The 24,058-nt window shown below is 35.0% G+C and overlaps 1 protein-coding gene across 2 annotated transcripts in view; it reads right to left on the bottom strand.

The window, feature by feature from the left end:
- The window catches only part of LOC145299527 (pikachurin-like), a 748,579-nt gene that overhangs the window by 113,138 nt on the left and 611,383 nt on the right, over positions 1-24,058 (bottom strand). For both annotated transcript variants that reach the window (XM_080144411.1, XM_080144412.1), the window contains exon 4: positions 5,364-5,565. In XM_080144411.1, the coding sequence (XP_080000537.1) occupies positions 5,364-5,565 (202 nt within the window). The remainder of the gene's footprint in view (positions 1-5,363; positions 5,566-24,058) is intronic.

Genomic DNA, 24,058 nt, shown 5'->3' with positions numbered 1-24,058 from the left:
GTAGAACAGGCAGAAGGATGCAACATTTTGTTGATGAGACAGAGGTTGAAGCTTAGATGACAGTTCAGGACGTATCAGGTTGACGATTCTCTTTTGAATCCTGTCCAGGACTGAGAGACTAGTAGCAGATGCACCACCCCAAATGTGACAACAATGCTCCATAGTATTGGCATGGGCGAATGTGGCCTTGCAGACGTACAGGATACTTTCAGGTGTAAGTAACTTTCTAGCATGGTATAGAGAGCCCACTTTCCTCGCAGCAACCTTGGCAATGCTCTCAATGCATCTGCTCAAACTAATTTTCTTTGCGAACGTTAAGCCGAGGAGTTTAAAAGGAGTACTTTCAGATAATGTATCTTTAGCCATAGCTACTGGTGGTTGAAAAGGTTTCTTGTAATTATTGAAGGAAACAAGTTTAGTCTTGGCAGCATTGAATGTGACCATTCATTTTTGTCCCCATTTCACTACAGAATGGAGGTCATCCTCTAGTGTTTCTGCCATTTCCTTAGATATGGGTGGTGTCATCAGCAAATATACCCATCTCAGAGACAGTTTTATCAGAGAGGTCATTTATGAATATTAGGAATAATAAAGGTCTAAGGAGAGACCCCTTAGGTACTCCTGCATTTATATCACATTGTTTAGATGTACGACTGTCGAGGACAACTTGGATTCTTCTCTTATTTAAGAAGGATTTAATTATGTTAAGTATTTGTCCAGTGATACCGTAAGATCTGATTTTCCTGAGAAAACCATCGTGCCATACTCTGTCAAAACTCTTAGATATATCTAGGGCTACCGCTTTACCCTCCCCTGCTTTGTCTAGTGTATGGTATATACATTCACAGATTACAGTTAATCAAGCTCTAGTTCATCACCTTACAGCTGCTAAACTTCTGACCGACCAACAATATGGATTTAGGCAAGCCTGTCCTACAGCAGATTGCCTAAATCTATATTGTTGGACGGTTAGTTTCGCAGTTGTAAGGTGATGGACTAGAGCTTGGTTAATTATGGACTCAAATATTTTGGTGAAAAGCGGGAGGAGGCTAATGGGGCGATAATTTAATGGCTAAGTTCTTTTGCTAGAATTCTTGTAAACTAGTAGTACAGAAACAGTTTTCCAGCAGTCAGGAAAGCAAGATTCGTTCAGGCATTTGTTATAAAGTTTGGAGAGGACTGGAGCAACCTCAGTGGAGCATTTTTTTAATAGCACAGCCAGAATGAGATTGTGTCTACATGCTTTTGAGGTGTCTAGGTTTTTATGATATCATGCACCTGAGAAGGGGTGATTTTCAGATCATCTAGTGTGGCGTCTGTCTGCAAAGCTTGTTCAACATGCCTAAGGTGAATGCAACTTTGGTATGGCCTCATTAGATCACTGAAGTTAAGCAACATTGAGCCTATTCAGTAACAGATGGGGATTATTTGAGAGTACCAGGCAGTGTATTTAGGAGTAAGTCGACACCTCCCTGCAAAACTGCAAAACCCTAACGTCATCATCTTTCCTCACCAGGATATACATACGACTGGAGACCGCTTGTGAATTTGATATTCCCTAGACACTTCCTCCTTTGTGGGAAGTCGGTTCAACCATCTAGAGAGAATGCTGCTAATACATGAATATATGGAACAACAAGGCATAAAGATTGGTTCTTTTATTAAATGTTTTTGGGTTATTTAATGCCAAATCCAGTAATTTTGGAAGAAAATTTTTATTTTTCAAGTTCTTTATATCTTCAAATATTTATTCATGGCGTTTGCTTGGATCGTTTTATAGAAAAAGTTTGTTGTTTTTTGTTTTTTAACTTTGCAGAACGTGATTGAGTTTTACGAAGGGAAAGGATAAAATCAATAACATCAATGTTTGGTGCAATTTTGGTCAGAAAGCCATTATTTTCAGACAACCAGATCTGGTAGCACCAGATGCCCTTACAGGTATTACTGCTCCAAACTAAAGTGGACCTGGAAGCAATAGTAACTAAGGGACAACTCCCCCACAAACCCCAAATGGGGCCCTCATCACTGGATATCTTTTAAGGTCATACCCAGGACCGAGTCATACTATACTACTATAATAGGATTAGTGACCAGATTTATACTGGGGGCAATCTATGTGGGGAGTTGTGTAGCACAATTTTTGTTCCCTTTACATATAAATTTCTGCATGCTGGTACGGTTAGGAAACAAGGAGCAAGGAGAAAATTCCAAAGGTTAGAGATCTGAGAAAAGTGGTTATTAGAATAAGAAACCGTCCGGGATATAAAGAGTTTTACAGTGAAGGGGCATGAGTTTTCTGCTCATCAAGAGGTATTTATATCGAGGAGGTGCAAGTACAAGTGCAGTAAATTCATTTGAGTGCATCTGATGGAAATACTTGTAAAGCAAGCATACGTATGCAACACTGTGGTGATGTGACAGGGGCTGGAGCTTTGCAAACAGTGTCAAAAGGTGATAGTTATCAAGTGGTTAACGACATCGACTAACAACCTTGGTGTTCCAAGTACAAATCCAGTTAGTTCCACAAAAATAACTTTCATTTAGGATGTTGGCAAACATCCTGTGGTCCCTTCTGTAATCCCCAATGAAGAATTCTGACTAGAAAAATATCGGGGAAACCAACACCAACAATAGAATCTTCGGATTCATAAGATATGAAGATGACCAGATTTATTTATGTCTAAGGGGGGCGAAGCTAGTGCACCAGCATAGATTTTGTAGGTAGACTCCAGGCATGGCCGGACAGTTGATGGGGAGTTCAAATATAGATACTAACTAAACAACATAGTCCACGTGTGGGGAATCTAAATAAAGCCATTAAGATAATCACAGGAAATAAATATAAGACATAAAGTAAAATGTCAGAAAACTTTTCTGGCATATCTTTAGTATGCATTTTTCATGTCATTTGAAGATACGTCCTTGACAATCAGTCTAACAGTCACCTTACTTCTATTAGACTGTAGTATAATTCTGTTCAGTTCTAGGCGGCCAACACTGAGGTCCTGTCTCGAGCAGGTCTGACTAGCATGTTGACACTACTTAGGCTATATATACTTGGGTCATATCAATCCTGTGTCAATTGGCTGTATCCCCAAAGGTCTGTTGTATGGAGAACAAGCTCCTGCAGGAAAGCCATTAAATAACCACAGTGCAGTACTAGGATGTTGTGAAGCTGTGGGCATCAACACAGAATACTAGGAGAGCCTAGTAGACAACCGATTTACATAGAAGGAACCTTTCATTTTTTAAAATTTTATATTAAGCTGCGATCATTTATCAAGACCCAAAAGTCACTTAAGGATAGACGTTAATGTTAGTTGGACAGTGAGCTGACACGCTGATGACTGATAATGATGATTAAGCAGAATTCGATGATTTAAGAAGACGATTCAGCAAGAATTTGTTTACATTGGACTTGAAAACGACCATGTTATAGTCAGCTGAGAAGTACCCTTGCACTATTTTACTCTACAGACTGGCAGTTCTAAGAAAGAAACTTTGCTCATGAAAGTTTCGTTTAAATTTAGGTAGAGGGAGAACGAAAGGGAAACAATTGACGGTGGTTGTAGTCAGACGAGTTTTTGCTGTGAATGTTTTACAGAGTGAGATCATAGATTGAAGCTCAGTCGAGGACACCTCAAGTCTGGGAAGCAGAAGCTGACACAAATCGCCACAAAGAGGCAGACCCAAAGAAAGCAAAGCTGCAGTGAACCCGACGGACTGAACACAGATGTGACCTTCACTGCAGAGACTGTTACTCCTCCATCAGTCCCTACAACCACAGATGTTGATGTTCCATATGACTGGAATGCTACTTTATGGTCAACTCTGGCCAACAGGAGGTCCGCTTTTCCACGTTTTACCTTTCTATCTTTGAGAAAAGGTTAGTTTATTGTTTATTCGCCTGAGGTAGACATATTGAATTCCAACGAGGCTACTTAGGCATTTTTTTTAGACAAGCGTGCACTGGTTTTCACCTGACTTTGTGTCTAACCTCGATATCAAGAGATAAATAAGATATGTAACCTTAACATTTTTTCATGAACTTACCTGAATGTTTCCTTGATCTTTTTGACGTCAGATAGTGTTTAGGCCATCTTTGAAGTGGCCTATTCCCTGTCGATTGACGTATGGCTTTGGTCCTGTGTAGTTCTAGGTGGTCCACCCTCTGATGCTTTGCCTTCTCTCTTTCAGAAGGTGTTAGTTGATTGGTTGTTTTTGTTTTATGGCATATCAACCCTTTTCAGGTTATTTAATGACGAATCCAGTGATTTTGAAGAACAATTCTTTAATAGATTATATTTTTTTCTTTTTTTTTAAGTGGGTTTCTATTTAACCCATAGTTGGGACCCTAACAGGTACTACCAGTCCGGGTCAGAGTGGACCTGGGAGCAATGGCAATTAAAGTGTGGCTCCACCACTGGATATAGTTTAAGGTCATATCCAGGACCTCAGAAGGTGTTAGTTTATTGCTAATCGCTTGGTGAATGCCAATGGGCTGCCTAGGCATTTTTTGCTGACCAGAGTACTCTTCCTCTCCGATGTTGGCTTTTCAAAACCCACTTTCCGATCCTTCTTACATCATCACACTGTGCTAGAGGGATTAATATTTTCTTTGTCTTTTGCTTAGGAAGAAAGTGTAGCATCTGTTCTGATATGACACTTAGTCTATTCTATCCTCGGTCAGTGAAAACGAAATTCTTTAAGACTAAAGAAAATTTTTGCATTATTTGAATTCTTTGGATTAATGTTCTCATCTTGAGTGTCATTTTCACAAAGTTTCTGCCGATGTACCCTCCTGCCTTCTTCAAGGTCCTGTGGCGCAGTGGTTAGAGTACTTGGAAAAATCAATTGTAAAAGTGATATTTTCCTGAAGATTAAAGGTTCAATTCTCAGTGTGGGCAACCGAAAAATACAATTGCAAATTATTTAGGATCTTTATCTAGTCATGGCTGATGGAATGAGAACATGCTATTCCCATGAAGTAAATAAAGGATTCTATTTGAAATTCCGTCCAAATTCCTGAGTTTGACAGAAACATTTTGTTGTTCGACTAGGTACACCTGAAGAAATTCGGAGTTTACATGGACTGAAACGTTTTGAAAATGACACTCAAGAAGAAAATAGTAGTTCGAAGAATCCAAATAATCCAAATAATGAATCCTTATCTCAAAAATTCAGAAACATGATAAGGAAACGGTCACATAACATTGAACTTAACAGGAAATACTAATCATACACCAAGGATGGTTTATAATGAGTAAAATCTTTGTTTGGATTGATTAATAACGTGTACAAAAATACGTTGGCAAGTTGAAGTTATTTGATCCTCGTGGGGAGGCAAGCAAATGAAAACTTACCTGAATTCAACTTTTCCATTGACAAGTGCCACGGAAAAGAAATCGCCTCTTGCATTTTGCTTTTCAGAGCTGAACAGTAAAAGACCGTCAGGAGATTCTGGCTTGATTTCCAGGTAGATGTGGAACTCTTTGTAAGCATCCCGTAGGACTGGAAAAGCAATGTACCCTCGTCCGTTTAGTTTCGGATAACGTACGATGAGTTCTTGACAAAAAAAAAAAAAAGAAAAAAAAGAAAAGAAAATATTTATTAGAAAATTTTGTTTAAATTTGTTTTGAAGAATTTTGTTTCATAATTTAATTTCTATCCCTACTATTACATAAAGGGAACTTTGTGTGTGTCTCTATTAGTTCCTTCCCTATGGACTCCTAAACGGCTGGACCGATGTTCTTGGCAGCGTTCTTTGTATTGGAATGTCTTCGATAAGTATCGAAAATCGATAATCGAAAAAATCCAAATGAAAGAAGGAACAAGCGATTTGGACTAAAGTTAACGCCTTTTACAGTTTAACATCATAAGTACATTTGAGAAGTTTTATTACCGCACAAGCAGTAAGGTCATGCATATAAAATCAAAAGTAGGTTCTTTGATATAACAGGGGCGCGTTCGAAATGAATATTTCCGTTTAGAGTACAACGGAATCATTCTTTTGTATTATAAACATTAATTCAAGCCATTATATATAAGAATAATTTTATAAAACCAACAGTAGGTACTGCACAGTGCAATGGAGACTACAATATATTTTGGGCTCAGTCATTGCGGTGGGTCCCCAACTAGAGCAGGCAATTAATTTCGGATAACGTATGATAAGTTCTTGAGAAAGACACAAGAAGAAATAAAAAGTTTATTAGAAGGTTGATAATCAATTAATTTTGTTTAAATTTGTTTTGGAAGTATTTTATTTCAAAATTTACGGCTAATCTCGCTATATAAATAAGAAGTTGGCATTAAAGTAATTTAATTTATCAAAAATAAATCATTACATAAATACACAAACAAATAAATAATATACAATGAATAAATTATGAAAAAATAAATAATAACAATAATACGAACAAAAAAGAAAAGCAAGCAAAACAACTAAAACGATTATTAAATTATTGAATTCTAAATTTATTCCCAGCTGTGTTCATCTTAATGGATATCTTTTACACGTTTTAAAAGCAGAGTTCAAACCCACATTTGAAAAGGGGATTTTTCTCGAAATATTATGTCATCCAGCCTCATTGTGAACAAGATTTGTGATTATAAAAAAAGCAAAAATGTATTTATCTATATAAATAAAACAGTAGATGTATGTGCGTGTCTGTGTTTAACCAATAAACTCTTAAACTACTGGTTACATAACACTGAAATAAACAGGAAATAGTAATCATATACCAAGGATGGATTATAACGAGTAAAATCTTTGTTTGGATGGATGAATAACTATGTAGACAAGTTAAAATGCAAAATGTTCTGCTGACATATTTTAATAATTTTACGCATGCGCAAATTCAATCATGGCTTGAAGTGATTTCATTTTATAACTTTCTTATCTATTATCTGTTCGATTAGTTCAAACAGTAGAGAACACGGCTGGAGTGCTAAATAAGGGAAGGCATCTGAAGTGCTAAATGTTTTGGTTTCGATTCTAGCTGATGGCAACAAGTCATTTATTTTTTTTTTAACTTTTGAAATCAGTACTATATATTAGGTCAAATAGAGAATTGGTTCTGTAATAATAAATACGAAATTTGCATGAATTCAAATATATATAAGCATATTTTATGACCCAGCAAGGTCGCCCCCCCCACACACGCTAGTAATAAATAAAAGAAAGAAACCGAAACCTCATTTCACTTTCATATTCATTGGTTTAATTTCAATCTGCTTATAATCATTACATCTTTGCATAAGAATCTATATATAAAAAAACTAAATGTATGTGTATATGTCTGATGTTTGTATGTTCTCAACAGAAAGAAAGGTTAGAGAATCTACATAAAATCTAAAAGTCTATTCTTATGTAAAATTTGCCGGTAAAGACAATAGAAGTGTTTCCAAATATCTAAGTGAATTCCTAGTAAAATTTCAAATATATCCTACTAGCTGGAGAGGGGCACCCAGCTTTGGCTGGTCGTACAATACGCTTAAATATGATGTTTTAATTTGTCCAAATTTCGTCTATATTATTATAGAGTCGTGATTTAAAAGTAAAAAAAAAAAACGTATTTGGGTGCCATCAGCTAGAATCGAAACCAAAAGCAAAAATGTAGCATTCAAAGCAGGTGACGTTACCACTATACCAACGTGACACGCATATGAACTGATTAAAAATAAACTAAGATGAATGTACAAAATGTATGATAATTTTTTCAATTTTGATCGATTTTTGACCTCTTAAAAACTATTTTTACTGATTAAAGACTGATAAAAGAACGGTCCATAAAAAATCCAATCATTTGAGGCTCCTAGCACTGCTCTGCGACTTTTAGTTTCGGAAGAGATAGAGTTTGAAAATATGGAGACAGACAGACAATTGGACGAATAAAATGTTCTGGAGAAGACAATGAAAGTGGTGCTGAATATCTATGTAACCGTCTATGTGTCGAATATCTGTGTGCCCCTACCTTCAAGTGACCTATTGAGACCGAATGCACTTAAAATTCCAAATATGTATATTTTGAATATGAGAGAGTTTTTCAACATTTTAGCTTCTTCCGACTATTAAGGAGCAAGACAGTAGGGTAAGGGAGGCAGTACAATCAAAGTAATTTGGTGTTATGAGTATCGTGGAAAAGTACATAGTCAATCCCAAGCAACGTCGGATTCTCTTGCTGGTCTAATACATAAACGCTATACGTCTGCCTGTCTCCATATTTTCAAACTCTATCTCCTCCGAAACTAAAAGTCGCAGAGCGACACTAGAGGCCTCAAATGATTGGATTTTTTATGAGCCGTTCTTTTATGGGTCTTTTGCCGGTTAAAATTGTTTTTAAGGGATAAAAATTGGATCAAAGTTGAAAAATTCGTTAAACATTTTACACATTCATCTTAGTTTATTTTTAATTTTTAATCAGTTAATATGAGTGTCACGTTGGTACAGTGGTAACGTCACCAGCTCTGAATGCTACAGTTTCGATTCTAACTGATGGCACCCAAATGCTTTTTTATATTTGAAATCACGACTGTATAATAATATCTACGAAATCTGGAAAAATTAAAATATCATATTTAAGCGTATTTTACGATTGGGCAAACCCCCCTCTAGACTAGTCTATATATAAATGTCAATATGTGCATGTGTTCCTTACCGAAAAAAGTATGAGAGTCTACATGAAAACTAAAAGTGTTTTCATATGTAAAATCATCTGTAGAAAACAATGAAAGTGGTTATGAATCTCTAAATGCAATGTAAGGGGATCATAGGGTCCGAATTCCCCTTAAAACTTCAAATATGTCATAGACTTCGTTGCCTAGTAGGGGATGCCCTTTTCTCTTCCTTGCAACATCTTTCTCACAGAAGAGACGTTGCGAGCATGTCTCTGCTTTATCCTTATTTTTATAGCTCGTCCGAGCTCCAATCTATGGTCCCCCTCGCCAAACTTTCATGATAAACACTTGTATAGCTGAAAACACTATCAATAATTTCCCCTACTCTTTATCAGGGCCTAAACCTAAACGTAGCTTCCATGAACAAAGTTTCTTTCTTACAACGGCACACCCGTGGAACTGTTTTCCATTTACCTGCTTTTCAGCTGACTACAATATGGCCGTCTTCAAGTCCAATGTAAACAAGTTCTTGATGAGCCGTTCCACTTAAGTTAACAAATTTACTGAATCTCCACTACTAACGATTACTATTATTCTGATACTGTACACCCTTTAACCCTTATCCTCGAGTGGCCTATGGGCCTCGATATGTGGTGACTCCTATGTAAAAAAAAACAAAAAAAATTTTTTGATGAAATTTAAATCTTATGCCTAAAGTTCTTGAAATTTTGATGTAATCCTGTAGAAAAGATAATCTTGAATCTTTCACGAGTCACACAGAGAAATCCGATTGTATACAAATAAGCAATTCTCCAGCTGTGTGATAAATCTACGTGAGTATCACAATGGTAACAATCTCAAAATGATGTCAATCGTGCGAATACAGTGAACTTGTTATAAAGCTAATATTGGAATTACAATCGACACTTTGTTATGTATAATGCTGCTTTTTTTGTGGACTTTCGTTTTGGCATAGGTAATAATTAATTTTCCCAGGAGCATGATGACTCCCAGTTTATAATCTTGCTGGTTCTAACCACGCTGATGAGTCATAGTGGTGATGAAACATATGCCTGTAAATATATATCACATAGGGAGCGGCATATATATTATTTTTAAAATATGGTTATCCATTGACATGTGTTTCGTCATCTACAACTTATCAGAGTGGCTGAATCTCTCTCTCTCTCTCTTTCTCTCTCTATGTATTTAGTAATGTGATTGACATTTTAAAATTCAAATTAGAATTAAAAAATTAAAAATCTGTTTCATAAGAAGGAACAACAACAAAGTCAATAATTTGTACGATTGTTTCGGAAAACAATGTTTTTATTGTGATAGACATTAAGCCACGGACAATAATTTTGACATATAGTTTTTTTTAAACAAAGTCTCCTCATCAGCAAAAATATTGGGTGTTTTTTTTTAATATATGTAAAAGACACCATAAATAAACCTAGCATTTTTAAGTAAGGCAGATGTATCTTTTAATTCTTCGCCTTTTGAAAATCGTAATTATCGTCAAAGCATTCATTTGGATGTTGATTGTAGCTTATACATGCGTTTATAAGCTACAAGCAACATCCAAATGAATGCTTTGACGATTATTACGATTTTCAAAAGGCGAAGAATTAAAAGATACATCTGCCTTACTCCCAGATATATATATATATATATATATATATATATATATATATATATATAGTTTTAACAAAAACCAAGACATCAAGGAATAGATTGATTCCAATAAATAGTGTATTTCATCGTTAGTTACAATTGTTTCAAGACTATTCGGACAAATTCAAACATTATGTCGTTTGAAAATTAAAAAAAAAATAAACAGCCTTTCGTCAGACTTATTGAATAAAAAACACTTTAACAATAAAACATTATGGGAACCATTTCCCTTATAAGGAAAAGAAAACAAGCGAAAATATGGTTTCCCTTATTGTTAAAGTGTTTTTTATTCAATAAGTCTGACGAAAGGCTGTTTTTGTGAAAATTTTCAAACGACATAATATTTGAATTTGTACGAATAGTCTTGAAACAATTGTAACTAACGATGGAATACACTTTTTGTTGCTATCAATCCATTCTTTGATGTCTTGATTTTTGTTAAAACAATATATGAATGCTCACTTGTGAAATATCATAATTTTGTAGCTTACAGTTTAAGTTATCTCTTTTCAGCTTAAATTATTAGTATATGAACGATTACTGAATTTTCAATTATGTAAACCCAGTAAAATTCGGAATACTATAAATAAGACTAAATAAATACGTCCAAATAAAAAATGGGTGACTTTCTAAGAAAAACACCGGATCTCCGGGGCGGAGACGTTAATCTTAATATCGTTTAAAAAATCAACAACAAAAACTACGTAAACAGATAAACGATAAAAACTAAACAGTAAATTGTCTATGGCATCATAGCATAATGGGTTAGGGCGCTGGACTGAAATACATAAGGTCCGGGGTTCAAATCCCAACAACAGTCAAGCTACACTAAAGAGGAGTAGGGCTCCGAAACACACGTGACCGTAAATTACTGTTTTTAAAAATAATAAATAAATAAATTAAAAAATACGTCCAAATAAAAAATGGGCGACTTTCTAAGAAAAACACTGGATATCCGAGGCGGAGACGTTAACCTTAATATCGTTAAAAAAATCAACAACAAAAACTACATAAATAAGACATATATCTATAATATAAAGCTGAACGTTTGTGTGTGTGTGTGTGTGTGTGTCTGGTCACGAATAGGCTCCTATATGGTTGACCATTATAGAAAACTGATCACGTATAATTATAGAAGATGTATCGAGACACAGGAATTGGTATGTTTGATCTGGCAGAACGGTGGTTCATTAAAATTGTGGGGTCTGCATTCGCGCCTGGTCCACAAAATATGGAAATAAAAAAATTAAAAATTAAAAAAAAAACGTTTACAAGTGTTTTTGATATAGATGTAAATTATAATACTTTGATAAGTATGTTTTAACTTAAATAGGGATGGTATAATAAAGTTGTGGGGTCTGCGTTCGTGCCTGGCCTCCATAGAATGGAAATAGGCACAAACTTTAATAAAGACTTTTCATATCTATCTGCATAAGTATACTTTGATAATTATGTTTGAAGAAATATGTATAATAAAATTATGGGGTGTTCGTTCGCGCCTGAACTCCACAGAATGGAAATATGTCACAAAGTTTAACAAGGTTTTTTAATATAGATCCACAGAATATTGTGATAAGTGTTTCAGTGTGAACAGGTATGGTATAATAAATTATGGGCTTTATCTATTTTATTTTTACTTTCATCATATTTTGCTTTGGTTTTGATATCTCCAAATTCGAAGTTATCTCTTTACAACCCTTCCTTTTCATAATCTATCATATTTTCATAAATCAGAGTCCATTTTCTGTAGGCTGCTTTTGAACCCAGTCAACGACGGGTACTTTTGCTAGTATATATATATATATATGATTATAAATAAATAATTATTTACTTATATCTACAGACATTAGTGTTTTATGCTTACACAATCATCTACACAATCATCAGAGAAGGCGTAACAATTCCTGCCGGTCATGACATTCGAACCTAGCACAAAGACACCTTTTACTCTATTTGCTGAGCCTCTAACTCAGGATTACCAAACAATTGCAATGGGAATGAAGGGAATGAGGAACTATTAAACTCAGTGCCCATACATACATACATACATACATACATACATACATACATACATACATACATACATACATACATGATGATTGCAACATCTTGTCAGACGAATGCCACTCTCTCAGACACTTAAAGTCCATGAGCCCAAAAATGACTTCCATCGCCACAGGACCATTTTAATAGACAAATGCCTGAGGGAGTATCTATACACAGATGATGTTACAGAGTCTTAGCTTTGTACGATAGCTAAGTCTCTCTCTCGGTTCAAAATGTTGAGATCCAGCAACAAGCAAGAGCAAGATAGCCAGCAACAAGTTAAACTGCAGACCAGCTTAATGCGGGTACTGGTCTTCCGCTTTCTGTTTTTTTTAAATCAGAGATTTGCTTCTCCTAGAAAGGTTGCTTTCACCATGGCTTATGGGAGCCCTCTCCACTCCAACACACACATACATACACACAAACACACACGGTGCTAGTTGGCCGTTGACCCCGAAAAGGCTTCATTCGCCCTACATACATACATGCATACATATATATATATATATATATATATATATATATATATATATATATATATGTACACCAAATTTACATAATTAATAGAAGTGATACTATAGTTAGGTTTCAGACAGACAAATAGCAAATCTCCATTATTAATAAAAGTGGTAGTATTGTTTCAGCTTTAGACAGACAGATACCAAATTCCCATTAGTAATAGAAGCAATAGTATATAGTTTAGGTTTCAAAGAGACATACAAAATCTCTGTAGTAATAATATAGTTTAGGTTTCAAAGAGACATACAAAATCTCTGTAGTAATAATATAGTTTAGGTTTCAAAGAGACATACAAAATCTCTGTAGTAATAATATAGTTTAGGTTTCAAAGAGACATACAAAATCTCTGTAGTAATAATATAGTTTAGGTTTCAAAGAGACATACAAAATCTCTGTAGTAATAATATAGTTTAGGTTTCAAAGAGACATACAAAATCTCTGTAGTAATAATATAGTTTAGGTTTCAAAGAGACATACAAAATCTCTGTAGTAATAATATAGTTTAGGTTTCAGGCAGATACCAAATTTCCATTAGTAATTGTATATGTGTTTTCAAGTTAGCAAACACACACACACACACACACACACACACACACAAATTGAACATGCGTCTAATCTTGCATTCAAATCAAAATTAAAGTGACCTTTTGATTGGATGCAAAATGTTTTCAGATTTTAGGTTGCCTTCAATATCAGTAATTAAAATTTATTAACAAGTTTTTCGCCTTGACGAAAGTGAAATTGGGGTTGATTTAATAATCTAATCTCGACTGCATTGAGCAACGAAATGTTGAATATCGAATCCGTAATTTTACTTAATTAATTTTATGTATATACAATGTTGGGAAAATCGACAGCATAACTTCGGGATTATGTTCTATACGTGTAATCGAATAATAAGTAAAAATACCATAAACATAGGTGTGGAGGTGAGAAACGTTTGAGTTATAGACCACTGAAACAAATACTGATCAACATTCTTTTTTCAAACAGTCTCATGACAAAGGGGGAAGAGTTGCTGTTTTCTGATTTAGAATCTATCCATGTCACACATATAATTTGCTAGTTTTTGACCTTAAAGTAGTGTTTCGTTTTTAGTTATTTACAGTAAGTGGCTTTAAGCCTTGTCTAGAGTGATTTTTATAATATATATATAATAAATATCGGTGAAAAAAGCGACCCCTCCCCGTAGAAAAGTGCCCAGTTGAGCATGAAGAAATTAATGTTTTTAGCCAATTTTTCGGTATTTGTCGTCTGAAGGGTCGAGCTTCAAAACGATACTGATCTTATGAAAATTTATTGCCTCTGTCGAAAGTTTTAGGCAGACATGCAAACATACATACATACATACATATATTTATATATTGGTAGCTCAAATATTTGACCCAAACCGATTAAAAAGCTTGCCCTATCTCTGAATACCCTTAATGTAAAATTTCAAATGTTTAGATCAGAAATTGTCTGAGTAATTTGGTAGAGACCGCAGAGCTTAATCTTTTTAAATTTTGACCTCGATTATGACCCCTTAACATTTATTGTTTTGAGCTCAAACTAAGTTATTAAGTTAGATGCACGTCCAAGGAATCTATATCTAAAATTTTAATTGTTTATACCCAAAATTGGCGGAGGAGTTGGGTAGAGTTCTCAAAGGTTAAATCGTTAAACTTTTACCCCTTAACAGTCAAATTTCTGGCAGAAAACGAATTATAAAGATTTTCCCTAATCTCAGTACCCTGTATATCAAATCTCGAGTCTGTAGTCTAAAAATTGACAGAGTTATTGCGTAGGGAAATGCACACATACAGACACACAGACAGACAGACATATACTTCCACTTTTATAGATATACACACATACATATATGTTCTAAAATATTAGTGAATCTCACACTGTGGCGCTAACAAAACTTGAACACATCATACTGTTTCTATAGTTCATTCTCCTAACCACTACACCACTACTACTCCCATTCAATTGGGAAGAAAGAAGATATAGTATTTTTAACTGTGTTAAATAATTTTTTAAAAGATTATTATTATCATTATTTCATAATAGTTTCAACTTTTAGATGTTTTTAGTTGAATTTTTTTCTTGAACATCAGGTCAATTCCTTTGACTTTATACATTCAAACTGTAACTTAACACTTTCGCCGTTCCTAACAGTCAAGCTTTTTGCAAAATTGGAAAAGAAATTGTCTGTCAATCTGATTAAGCCGTTTATGGTAACTGTTATGTTTGCAAATAACGCATAAGGCAATACAAGTGAAGACTCAACAAAAAAAGGTAGAGCAATAAGTGTATTAGGAAAAGTATATTTACAGTATATTTACATAATGGTTGTCAAGTAAGGGAGTCTTGGCTGGAGAACATATCTGCTCTCGGCTCGGCCTTTGGTGGCTTCTGGTTAACACACACTCAGACTAACCAAGTCTTGTTATTTATGTGTAATATTATCCACATATGTAAATGAGTGGGTGCCACCATAACAGTAACTTTTCATTATGGCCACAAGCGTTCCAATTACAATGGGATTCACCTTGACTTCATTACATTTTCATAGTCTAAATAATTTCCATTTTCAATATTGATATTCATTGCATTTTTAAAAATTTCTTTCTCTTGCACTCTTGCATGAAAAACGATTGAGCAAGTTCATGTCAGGTTTGGAATGTTTGACATTATCAGTTTGTATGCGCAAGTCCCAAAGAAGTTAAATATTGTCGTTTTTCTGTACTCCTTTTGGTTTATGCTCATACCATTTCTCATTGTAATCTAATTCATAGAGTTTGCATGTATTTCCGTGTAGGACCTGAGCGACTCTGTTGTATCTCCATTTTTTTAATATTGATGTTGAACTTAGCATAAGACAAGTTTTATTTTGTTTTTACTTCGGAAGTCACCACTTATCAAGGCCCGGAGGTCACTCTAGGATAAGGGTTAAGTGTTAGGTAAATGGTGAAACAGCATGATCAGTTAGGGTATTTAAGAGGACGGCTCAATAAGAATAAGATTTGAAAACGACCATGTGGAAAGCAGACACATAGTAATGTGGTTATTGACAGACAGTTCTAGGAAAGAAACTCTATTCATGGAATTTTCGTTTAATTTTAGGCACAGATAGAGAGTGAGGGAAGTTGTTGGTAGTTGTTGCAGCTAAGGGATTATGTGTTGCAACCGTTTTACAGGGAGGGACCATAGGTTGGAGCTCAGTCAGGTACCTACCATAAAAGTAACAATAGAGCAGAGATAGACATGCAACATCTCTTCTGGATATGGAGACGAAAAGGTCATCACTTGCTAAATTCAAATGATACTTCCCCCTTCAAAGGAAACCGGTTCAACTCGTCTAGGATGAATGCCACTGGCTATATAAATGTTAAGGGTAAATGGAGTAAGTTTATGGACTTCTGTCATTACTAACCACCAGAGCGTTCCCACTACCAACCAAGAGAAAAAAAATCTATCAGTCACGTGTATGCAGTGCGACGATGTAAGGAAAGTGTGAAACCTGCCAGTGGCAGTTGAGGAAATGCGTTGCATGGCGTGAAATGACATGAGAATGACAAATGACATAACATGGCAAATATTATTCTGTTTTATGTAAGATCATTAGTAGCGTCTATTCTTTTGCCCCTTCTTTTTACAAAGGGGTATAATTCTGCCCTTAGGAGCTTCCCATCAGCTGTGGAAATAGTACTCTATCTTAGAAAATATTTGACTCTTGTGCAGGTAAAAGATTATGTTGAGAAAGAGATACTTTATGGAGTGTTAGAATGATCCCAGCATTTTTCCAGTGATTTTAGCAAATGAATCTGATGTAGGTCCTACATTTAAGGTCAAGGGTAAAAGTCAGTTCCAGAAGTTTGACGAAGCCGAGTGCTTCTTCAAGACAAGAGCGGTTCATTTCAACTGAGACAAAGAGGGGATCTGAGCGTTTGTGGTGAAAAGATAAAAGTTTGGTTTCGGATGCATTAAAGGTAACGATCCATTTTTTTACCCCATTTGTATCACATGCTTCAGGTTGGAAGAGAGATAATCAGAAAGATCCTAGCTTTTGTCGGCCTTCGAAGTGTTGCCATAGATGGTTGCATTGTCTGCATAGATGTTGACAAATGAATGAAGAATGTGATTTGGAAGGTCGTTGATTATAATAACGAAGAGAGTTTGGCCCAGGATCGAACCCTTAAACATGCACATAGTATTAACTATAAGCTTTAGATTTCTGTCCATCAATGGTTACTTTGATAGACTTTTCAGAGAAAAAGTATTTTATGGTTGACATTTCCAGCTGTTCCGTAGCTGGAAATCTTATGAAGTAGACTTTTGTGCCAGATCAAATGCTTTAGATATGTCGAGAGCTATTGCTCTAGAAACGAAGGCATTATCAATAGATTCACTGATCCCGTGTGATATTACAATCAGGCTGTTGATCTTTCAGAACAGAAACCATATTGCATATCGTTGAATAGGTTGGTTTTGCTGAGGTGGTTGACAACTCTATCATGGACTCAAAAGCAACTTACCCATGACACACAGAAGGCTGAGTGATCTCTGCTTTGATGCAGAAGCCCAATCCCTGTATTTTTAAATACTGGACAAACTGTTGAGATTTAGTCAAGGTGTTGGAAAGCATCTTTCTATAAGGCAGCATTTGAAGAACATTGTAAGTATTGGAGCTAGTTCCTGTTGCAGTTTTTGAGCACAATGATTTGGATGTTGTCAGGGCCAGTTGCTTTGCTAGAATTAAGGTTCGTGATAAGTTTCGAAAAATCTCGAACAGATCTGTTGATGTTGCTCAGAGTATTGCTAGGACTGTGAGAAAATTCAGAGGGTAGGTCGCCATTATCACATAGAACTTTGCATTAAACTCCACCCTTAGTGAAGAGCTTGGCTTTATTGGATGCTGAAGAAACCACATCTAAACATATAAACTTTTCATATTAAATTTATATATATTATTTCCATCTACAAAACAGCTTCGTAACTTTCACTTCTTTTATTTTGTTCCTTTGGCTTTACATTCCTTGACCGATATTTCTGACAAAAGGGGAAGAACTGCTGTTTTCTGGATCAGAATCTATCCATCTAACACATATCATTGGCAATTTTTTTACTATGATATAGTATTTTTTATCTCCTTACATCAAATGGCTTCATGCCTTATCTGGTGCGACCCCCCTCTCAACAAAATCATTTAACATGTAAACTGCGTTTAATAGTGCTATTTCTAAATATGGGATAGATAAACATTATCTCTGTGACAGTGTCATGCATAATACAAGCATTAAAATTATGGCAAAATGACATCAAACAAATATAAAATCCTTGGGACTCAGAAGAAAGATCTAAGGATCATGATCGTCAAGGGCACTTTTTATAGCCAAGATGGAAGACCTGGTCAGCATCCTGAAACTGTTTCCCCTTCTTATTTAATAGAACAGAATACAACAAACCAATTACAGGTCAATAAATATGATTGCCATAAACCACAGAAAGTAGGAAACAAACCACAAAACAGTTAAAGCCAGGATTCTCTGCTCCTTTTGACTTTTGCTTTATGCCCCACATTTCTTCTGGGATGACAGTGACAAGCAAGATATAGTCTCTTTTGATTAATAATTATCATCCTTTCACATAACGTGAAAGTCTTGTCATAATAAGAATAACTTTCTTATCTATTTAACCATGTTTAATTATCCAGCCAAATAGATAACAGAAACCGGAAGTTAAAAAGATGAGACAATATTGACTATATCCAACAAAAGAAAAATTAATCTTAGTGTAATTTAATAAAAAAATTTAGGCTTAGCGTCATTTTTTTTTTTTTCTTTACTCATTTTCACCCCACACAAGGGATATTGCCCCTTGGACATATTTGGTGGGATCGTGTCTATCAGGGGAATAAGGGCAGTTGAGCAGCAAGATGTTTGTTCACATTACATTTAAACTTCTGCATGTCAGTAGAGTTAAGCAAGCAGGAAACAGGTAAAAAATCCAAAATCTAGCAGTCAAAGAAAAAAACTATAAGAGCAGAAGGCTTTCTGGTATCTGTACCCCTCAAAAGTTATGGGGTGGAATTTTACTGCTTCTTAATTTAGTCACAAGTGCTATGAGTTCATCAGAGCACATTCCATTAAAGTACTTGTAAAAATGTGACATTGTGGCGATGGGACAGAGGTTGAAACTTGACCAATAGTGCGGAACCTATTAGATTTGAGACGTTTTTGACTCTGTACAAGAGGGAGAAACCAGTAGTAGATGCACCAGCCCAGACGTATGGGCAACTTGTTGTTTTATAAAGATATAAGGTGCTCTCTGGTGTAAGTAATTTTCTAGCATGGTAGAGAGAGAGCCCTATCTTCTTTGCAGCAGCCTTGGCAATGTTCTCAATGTATTTGCTCGAATGCATGTTGTTTGTGAATGTTAAGCTGAGGAATTAAAAAAAAATGGGCTCTCGTGTAGGGTGTTATCTATCATGGCAATCGATGGTTGAGAGTGTTTTTAGGGCTACTTTAAATATATGGAACATAATTCCAAAGTTGTACGATCGATTTTTCGAACATGCTGCATATATTAGAAGTGAACTAAACATGACAGTTTTATCTACAAAAGGTGAGCACAAGATTTATCACTGTCCAAAATGAATATCGAAAAAGTTTACGGGGTTACAGCATCCATTTCATCGTCTCTGCCAACTTTTGTGGCACGCTCTCAACCAGTTATATGCTGGGTTCAAAGAACATGTGTAAATCCGCCAAGAAATAAATACAGGTTATGCACTAAAATTCTACCATTATACGTAAAACATTTGCCTCTTATCTCCAAACTAGCCTGGGTTTCCGGTGTTGCCTGGTAGTTTGAAGGTGTGTGTTAAGCAAAAAAAAAAAAAAAAAAAAAAAAAAGTGGTAATAGGCAGGCAGGCTCAAACTCGTACCACGAAGGAGGAAAAGAACGTGACCCCCCCCAAAGAAAACGTGACGTCTTTGCTGTTGCGTCAATCGTCAAACCGGAAGTGACGTAGGTTTAAATTAAGGCTAGTCAATCAAAAAGAGGGGATGACTTTCGAAAATATCGGCGAAAAAAGCGACCCCTTCCTGTAGAAAAGTGCTCAATTGAGAGTGAAGAAATTAATGTTTTTAGCCAATTTTCCGATATTTGTCGGCCGAAGGGTTGAGCTTCAAAACGATACCAATCTTATGAAAATCCGTCGTCTCTGTCGAAAGTTTTAGGCAAACATACAAACATACATGCATGGGAAGGAATACATTCTCAGACTTGTTTGCAGGTAACTTGTATTATTTAGATTATTCGGACTACAGTTCTTACCTTGAGTGTTATTCTTGCAAGGTTTCAGCCGATGTAGCCTTCACCTTCGTTCAGGTGTATCTTGAAAAACCCATGGCATAACGGATAAAGTGCTAAGTAAAATTCAGTTCTAAGTGACACACTTTGGAGATTGAAGGTTCAATCCTCAGTGCCGGTGATTCTAAGAATACAATTACGAATTACTCAAGACTTCAAACCAATCATGGCTGATGGTGAGCATGCTACCTCCATAGATTAAATAAAGATTCATACGAAAAATTCTGTATGGATTCCTTTCAGTTCAATAGAAAGATTCCTGAATTCGACAAAATGCACCCGAAGAAGGTCGGAAGTGAGATCCAAATTAAAGGTTATCAGAACTAAGCTGGTTTAAAGACTCACATTACACACCCATTATATTATTTTCATGCCCTTTCTCTCCATGCAACGCATGTCCTAAACACTCACTGCCCAGATTTCATTTCCATGCAGAATCATACTGTGTACACATGTCTGGTAGACTCTTCTTTTGGTCAACAGTGATAATACTCTACCAGTTAGTAAAGGCAGAAGTTCCTTGAGCTTATTCCATCCATTCCTAATTCTTACAATGACACTAGCACCTGCTCCGCCCAGTGCTCCAACGGTATCAGCAAATCAGAAAATTTGACAACCTCAACAGCTTCACGTTCTGGAGAGGTGGTACTCAGAGCACCCTTTCTTGCTCCAACAGAGTAAAAAAACTGACTTCGGAATCTAGTTGGCAATGCCCTTTTCTCCTCTCTACTACTTTTTCCTCACAGAAGAGACTTTGCTAGTTTTTCTCTATGCTACTGTTATTTTCATGAGGTGCTCGCCTGAGCTCCAATCTATTGTCCTTTATGCTAAAACATTCACAACAAAAGCTCATCTAGCTAAAACCACTGTAAATAGCCTCTCTTTCTCTCTACACATAAAACTAACAACTTCTATGAGCAAAAGTTATTTCCTAGAACTGCCCATATGTGAAACACAATATTACAGGACTGCTTCCCAGCTAACTACAACATCGTCGTTTCCAAGTCCAATACAAACAAATTCTTATTGAACCGCTTTCTTAAATTATCAATTCTATCCAATCACCACCATCATTACTTCTGAATTGAAAGTCATGCTTAATTTCAGAAGAGTTAGATGAAAAATAGTTTCCAATGGGTAGTTAATTTGTGTAAGTCCTGGAGATGAAAAAGTGTTTTCGGTGGGAAGCTGATCTGTATACGTCTTGAACTGTAAAAGTTTGCAGACAAAAAACAAAGATCTTTCTCGTGTGGACACAAAATATTATGTGTGGGAATTCTAAAAGATCCAGTATTTTTATAGAGCCATTCTGGTTTCTGATTGGTTGCTAGCAGAACGTGGCTCCATTTGAGTAGTCAGATCCTAATGCTAGTGTCTATAAGTAGAACCTTCCAATTTTCTTTAATCATACCCTTATATGAAATGCATTGCAACAAATACCAATCATCACGGTGTTATCTCAGTATAAACCTGACATTAATTTATCCCTTATGATCAAGTAGTCTTTTGGCCTTGATAAGTGATGTCACTCTAGTACAAAAAATGCAGACATATTTTGATCATTACAAAAAAAATTATCTATACAGCTTAATAAACGCTGATCAAATATTTCTAATCATGTTGGTATCAAAGCGAGTTTGACTTTATATCGAATTATTCGTACGAGTCTTAGGTTGTCTAAGACTTTCCTCAATGTGATTAATTTCAATTAATTCTCACCTTCACGAGAGATAGGTTGCTTTTTGATTTGATTATCGAAATTTGACTAACAAAGACGACGAAGAACTGATAGCAGATCAGTAATTATTATTGAATTAATTTTACATACGTCAATTCTGCTTGCGAACACAGTTTTGTTTTTTTCTATTGAGAAGTGAAGTCGGTTGATTTTCAACTTTTTTAATTGCTCTATAGTTAGAGAAGGGGGCAGTGTTGCAAGGTAAGAATTTAAAGGACCAGCTAGATCAGAACTAAAAGAATCTCTAAAAATGCCCTGGTAAGTTTTCCGGTATCTTTTTTTTTTACTCTGATTTCGCACAAACTAACTCTGAGGAAATTACTACACGATTTCCAAAATTTTAATTTTCTTTCTCTTGGGAAATCGTTTGCGTGAGTGTTAATAGATTTAACTAATATCACTTCTACGTAGTTTCCTATTCTATATAAGAGACAAATATGAAGAAAAGAATTGGATGAAAACGATTCCATGCTGATTAACAACAATAAATCATTTATTAAACAACTAACAGAACAGATCGACATTGCTTGGGATTTAATTAATATCACTTCTATGTATTTTCCTATTCTATTCTATATAAAAGACAAATATGAAGAAATAACTGGATGAAAACGATTTTATGTAGATCATTAATAACAAATAATTTATGAAACAGCTTCCAAAAAAAACCGACGTTGATCTGGATTGAATGAGAATCACTACTCTATAATGCTTATGACGTCATAATACTTTCTTTGTTTTTACTGCTCCTCCCTTCCCATTTTGCTTCCAAATATAGTTGGAAAAACCGGAAATGTTCTAAAACTCTCGTACTTAGTGCCATGTATGTACTGTTTAAATTCTATTAAAATTATATCTACATATTTGGAGTTTTAAGGAGGTTCTATCCCAAACGTTTATTTAGAAATAAGAGCACATATACATTCAGTACATAAAGGATCACATAGAGATTCGAGACCACTTCCACTTTCTTCCGCAGGAAATTTTTTATGTATTATTAAATTTCATAAAAATAGGATATGTTTGAAGTTTTAAGAAGGTTATACACTCATAGTCTCCTTAAAGGGCAATTTTATATTTGAGAACACTTCCATTGTCTTCCAGGTGCATTTTACATAAGAATACAGTTTTAGATTTTATGTGAATTTCTTAACTCTTCTTTCTATAGGGAACACAAACATACACATAGTCATTGAGTTTTATATAGAGAGAAGATCATAGATATACATAATATTTTGTGTTTTCTATAATATATTTTACCTTAATATTAATTAAATTATTGTTTGCCATCTTAATTTTATTTAAGTTAAATGTTAAAAATAGTGATTATTATATTGCGTCTAATATATAGCTACTATATTCAAAAGTTAAAAAACATAAATAAAATATAACTTTGGTGCCATCAATTAGAATCGAAACTGAAACATATATCTTTCCAACACCGTTCGTTATCATCTGAGCTAAATCCATACGTATATAAAAACGTAAAAATAACATTGTTAAAGATATAAATGTATATTTGCATATGTCTAGAAGTAACGCGTTTAGTCAACTTATGCTAGCTAGGTTTCAACTTTTAAAATTGTTGACTTCTTAGCAGCTTATTTTTACTAACTAAAAACAAGATCGAATTAGTCTCAGAGGTTCAAATTTCCTATACGTCAAGTTTCAAGTTTGTAGACCAAAAATTGACGGAGTATTTTATTAGAGACCATTCACAAACAGACAAACAAGGTCACTTTTATTTATATACTAGCAGGATGCCCGACATTGCTCGGTCGTAGAATATGCTTAAATATGATATTTTAATTTATGTAGGTATCATATTTATTATTATAAAGTCAATTCTCTATTGATTATTATATTGTTCTCAATATATTGTAATGATTTAAAAAGTTAGAACCGAAACCAAAACATTCAGAGCGCTAGCCTTAGTTGTTATCGTCAGATGAATAAGAAACTGTTAAAATTTAACTGACTGTCACATATAAATATATATTTTGTCATGCGTACAAGAGCACTTTAAGTTGACTTACGCCTGCCAAGTTCCATTTTTTCAAATTTGACTACTTAGCAGCTATTTTTACCGCGTAAAGA

This window comes from Euprymna scolopes, chromosome 2, assembly GCF_053919585.1.
Source record: "Euprymna scolopes isolate OS-2025 chromosome 2, ASM5391958v1, whole genome shotgun sequence".
Lineage (NCBI taxonomy): Eukaryota > Metazoa > Mollusca > Cephalopoda > Sepiida > Sepiolidae > Euprymna > Euprymna scolopes.
The sequence above is the reverse complement of the archived record's forward strand: the minus strand, read 5'-3'. Positions and strand labels throughout refer to the sequence as shown.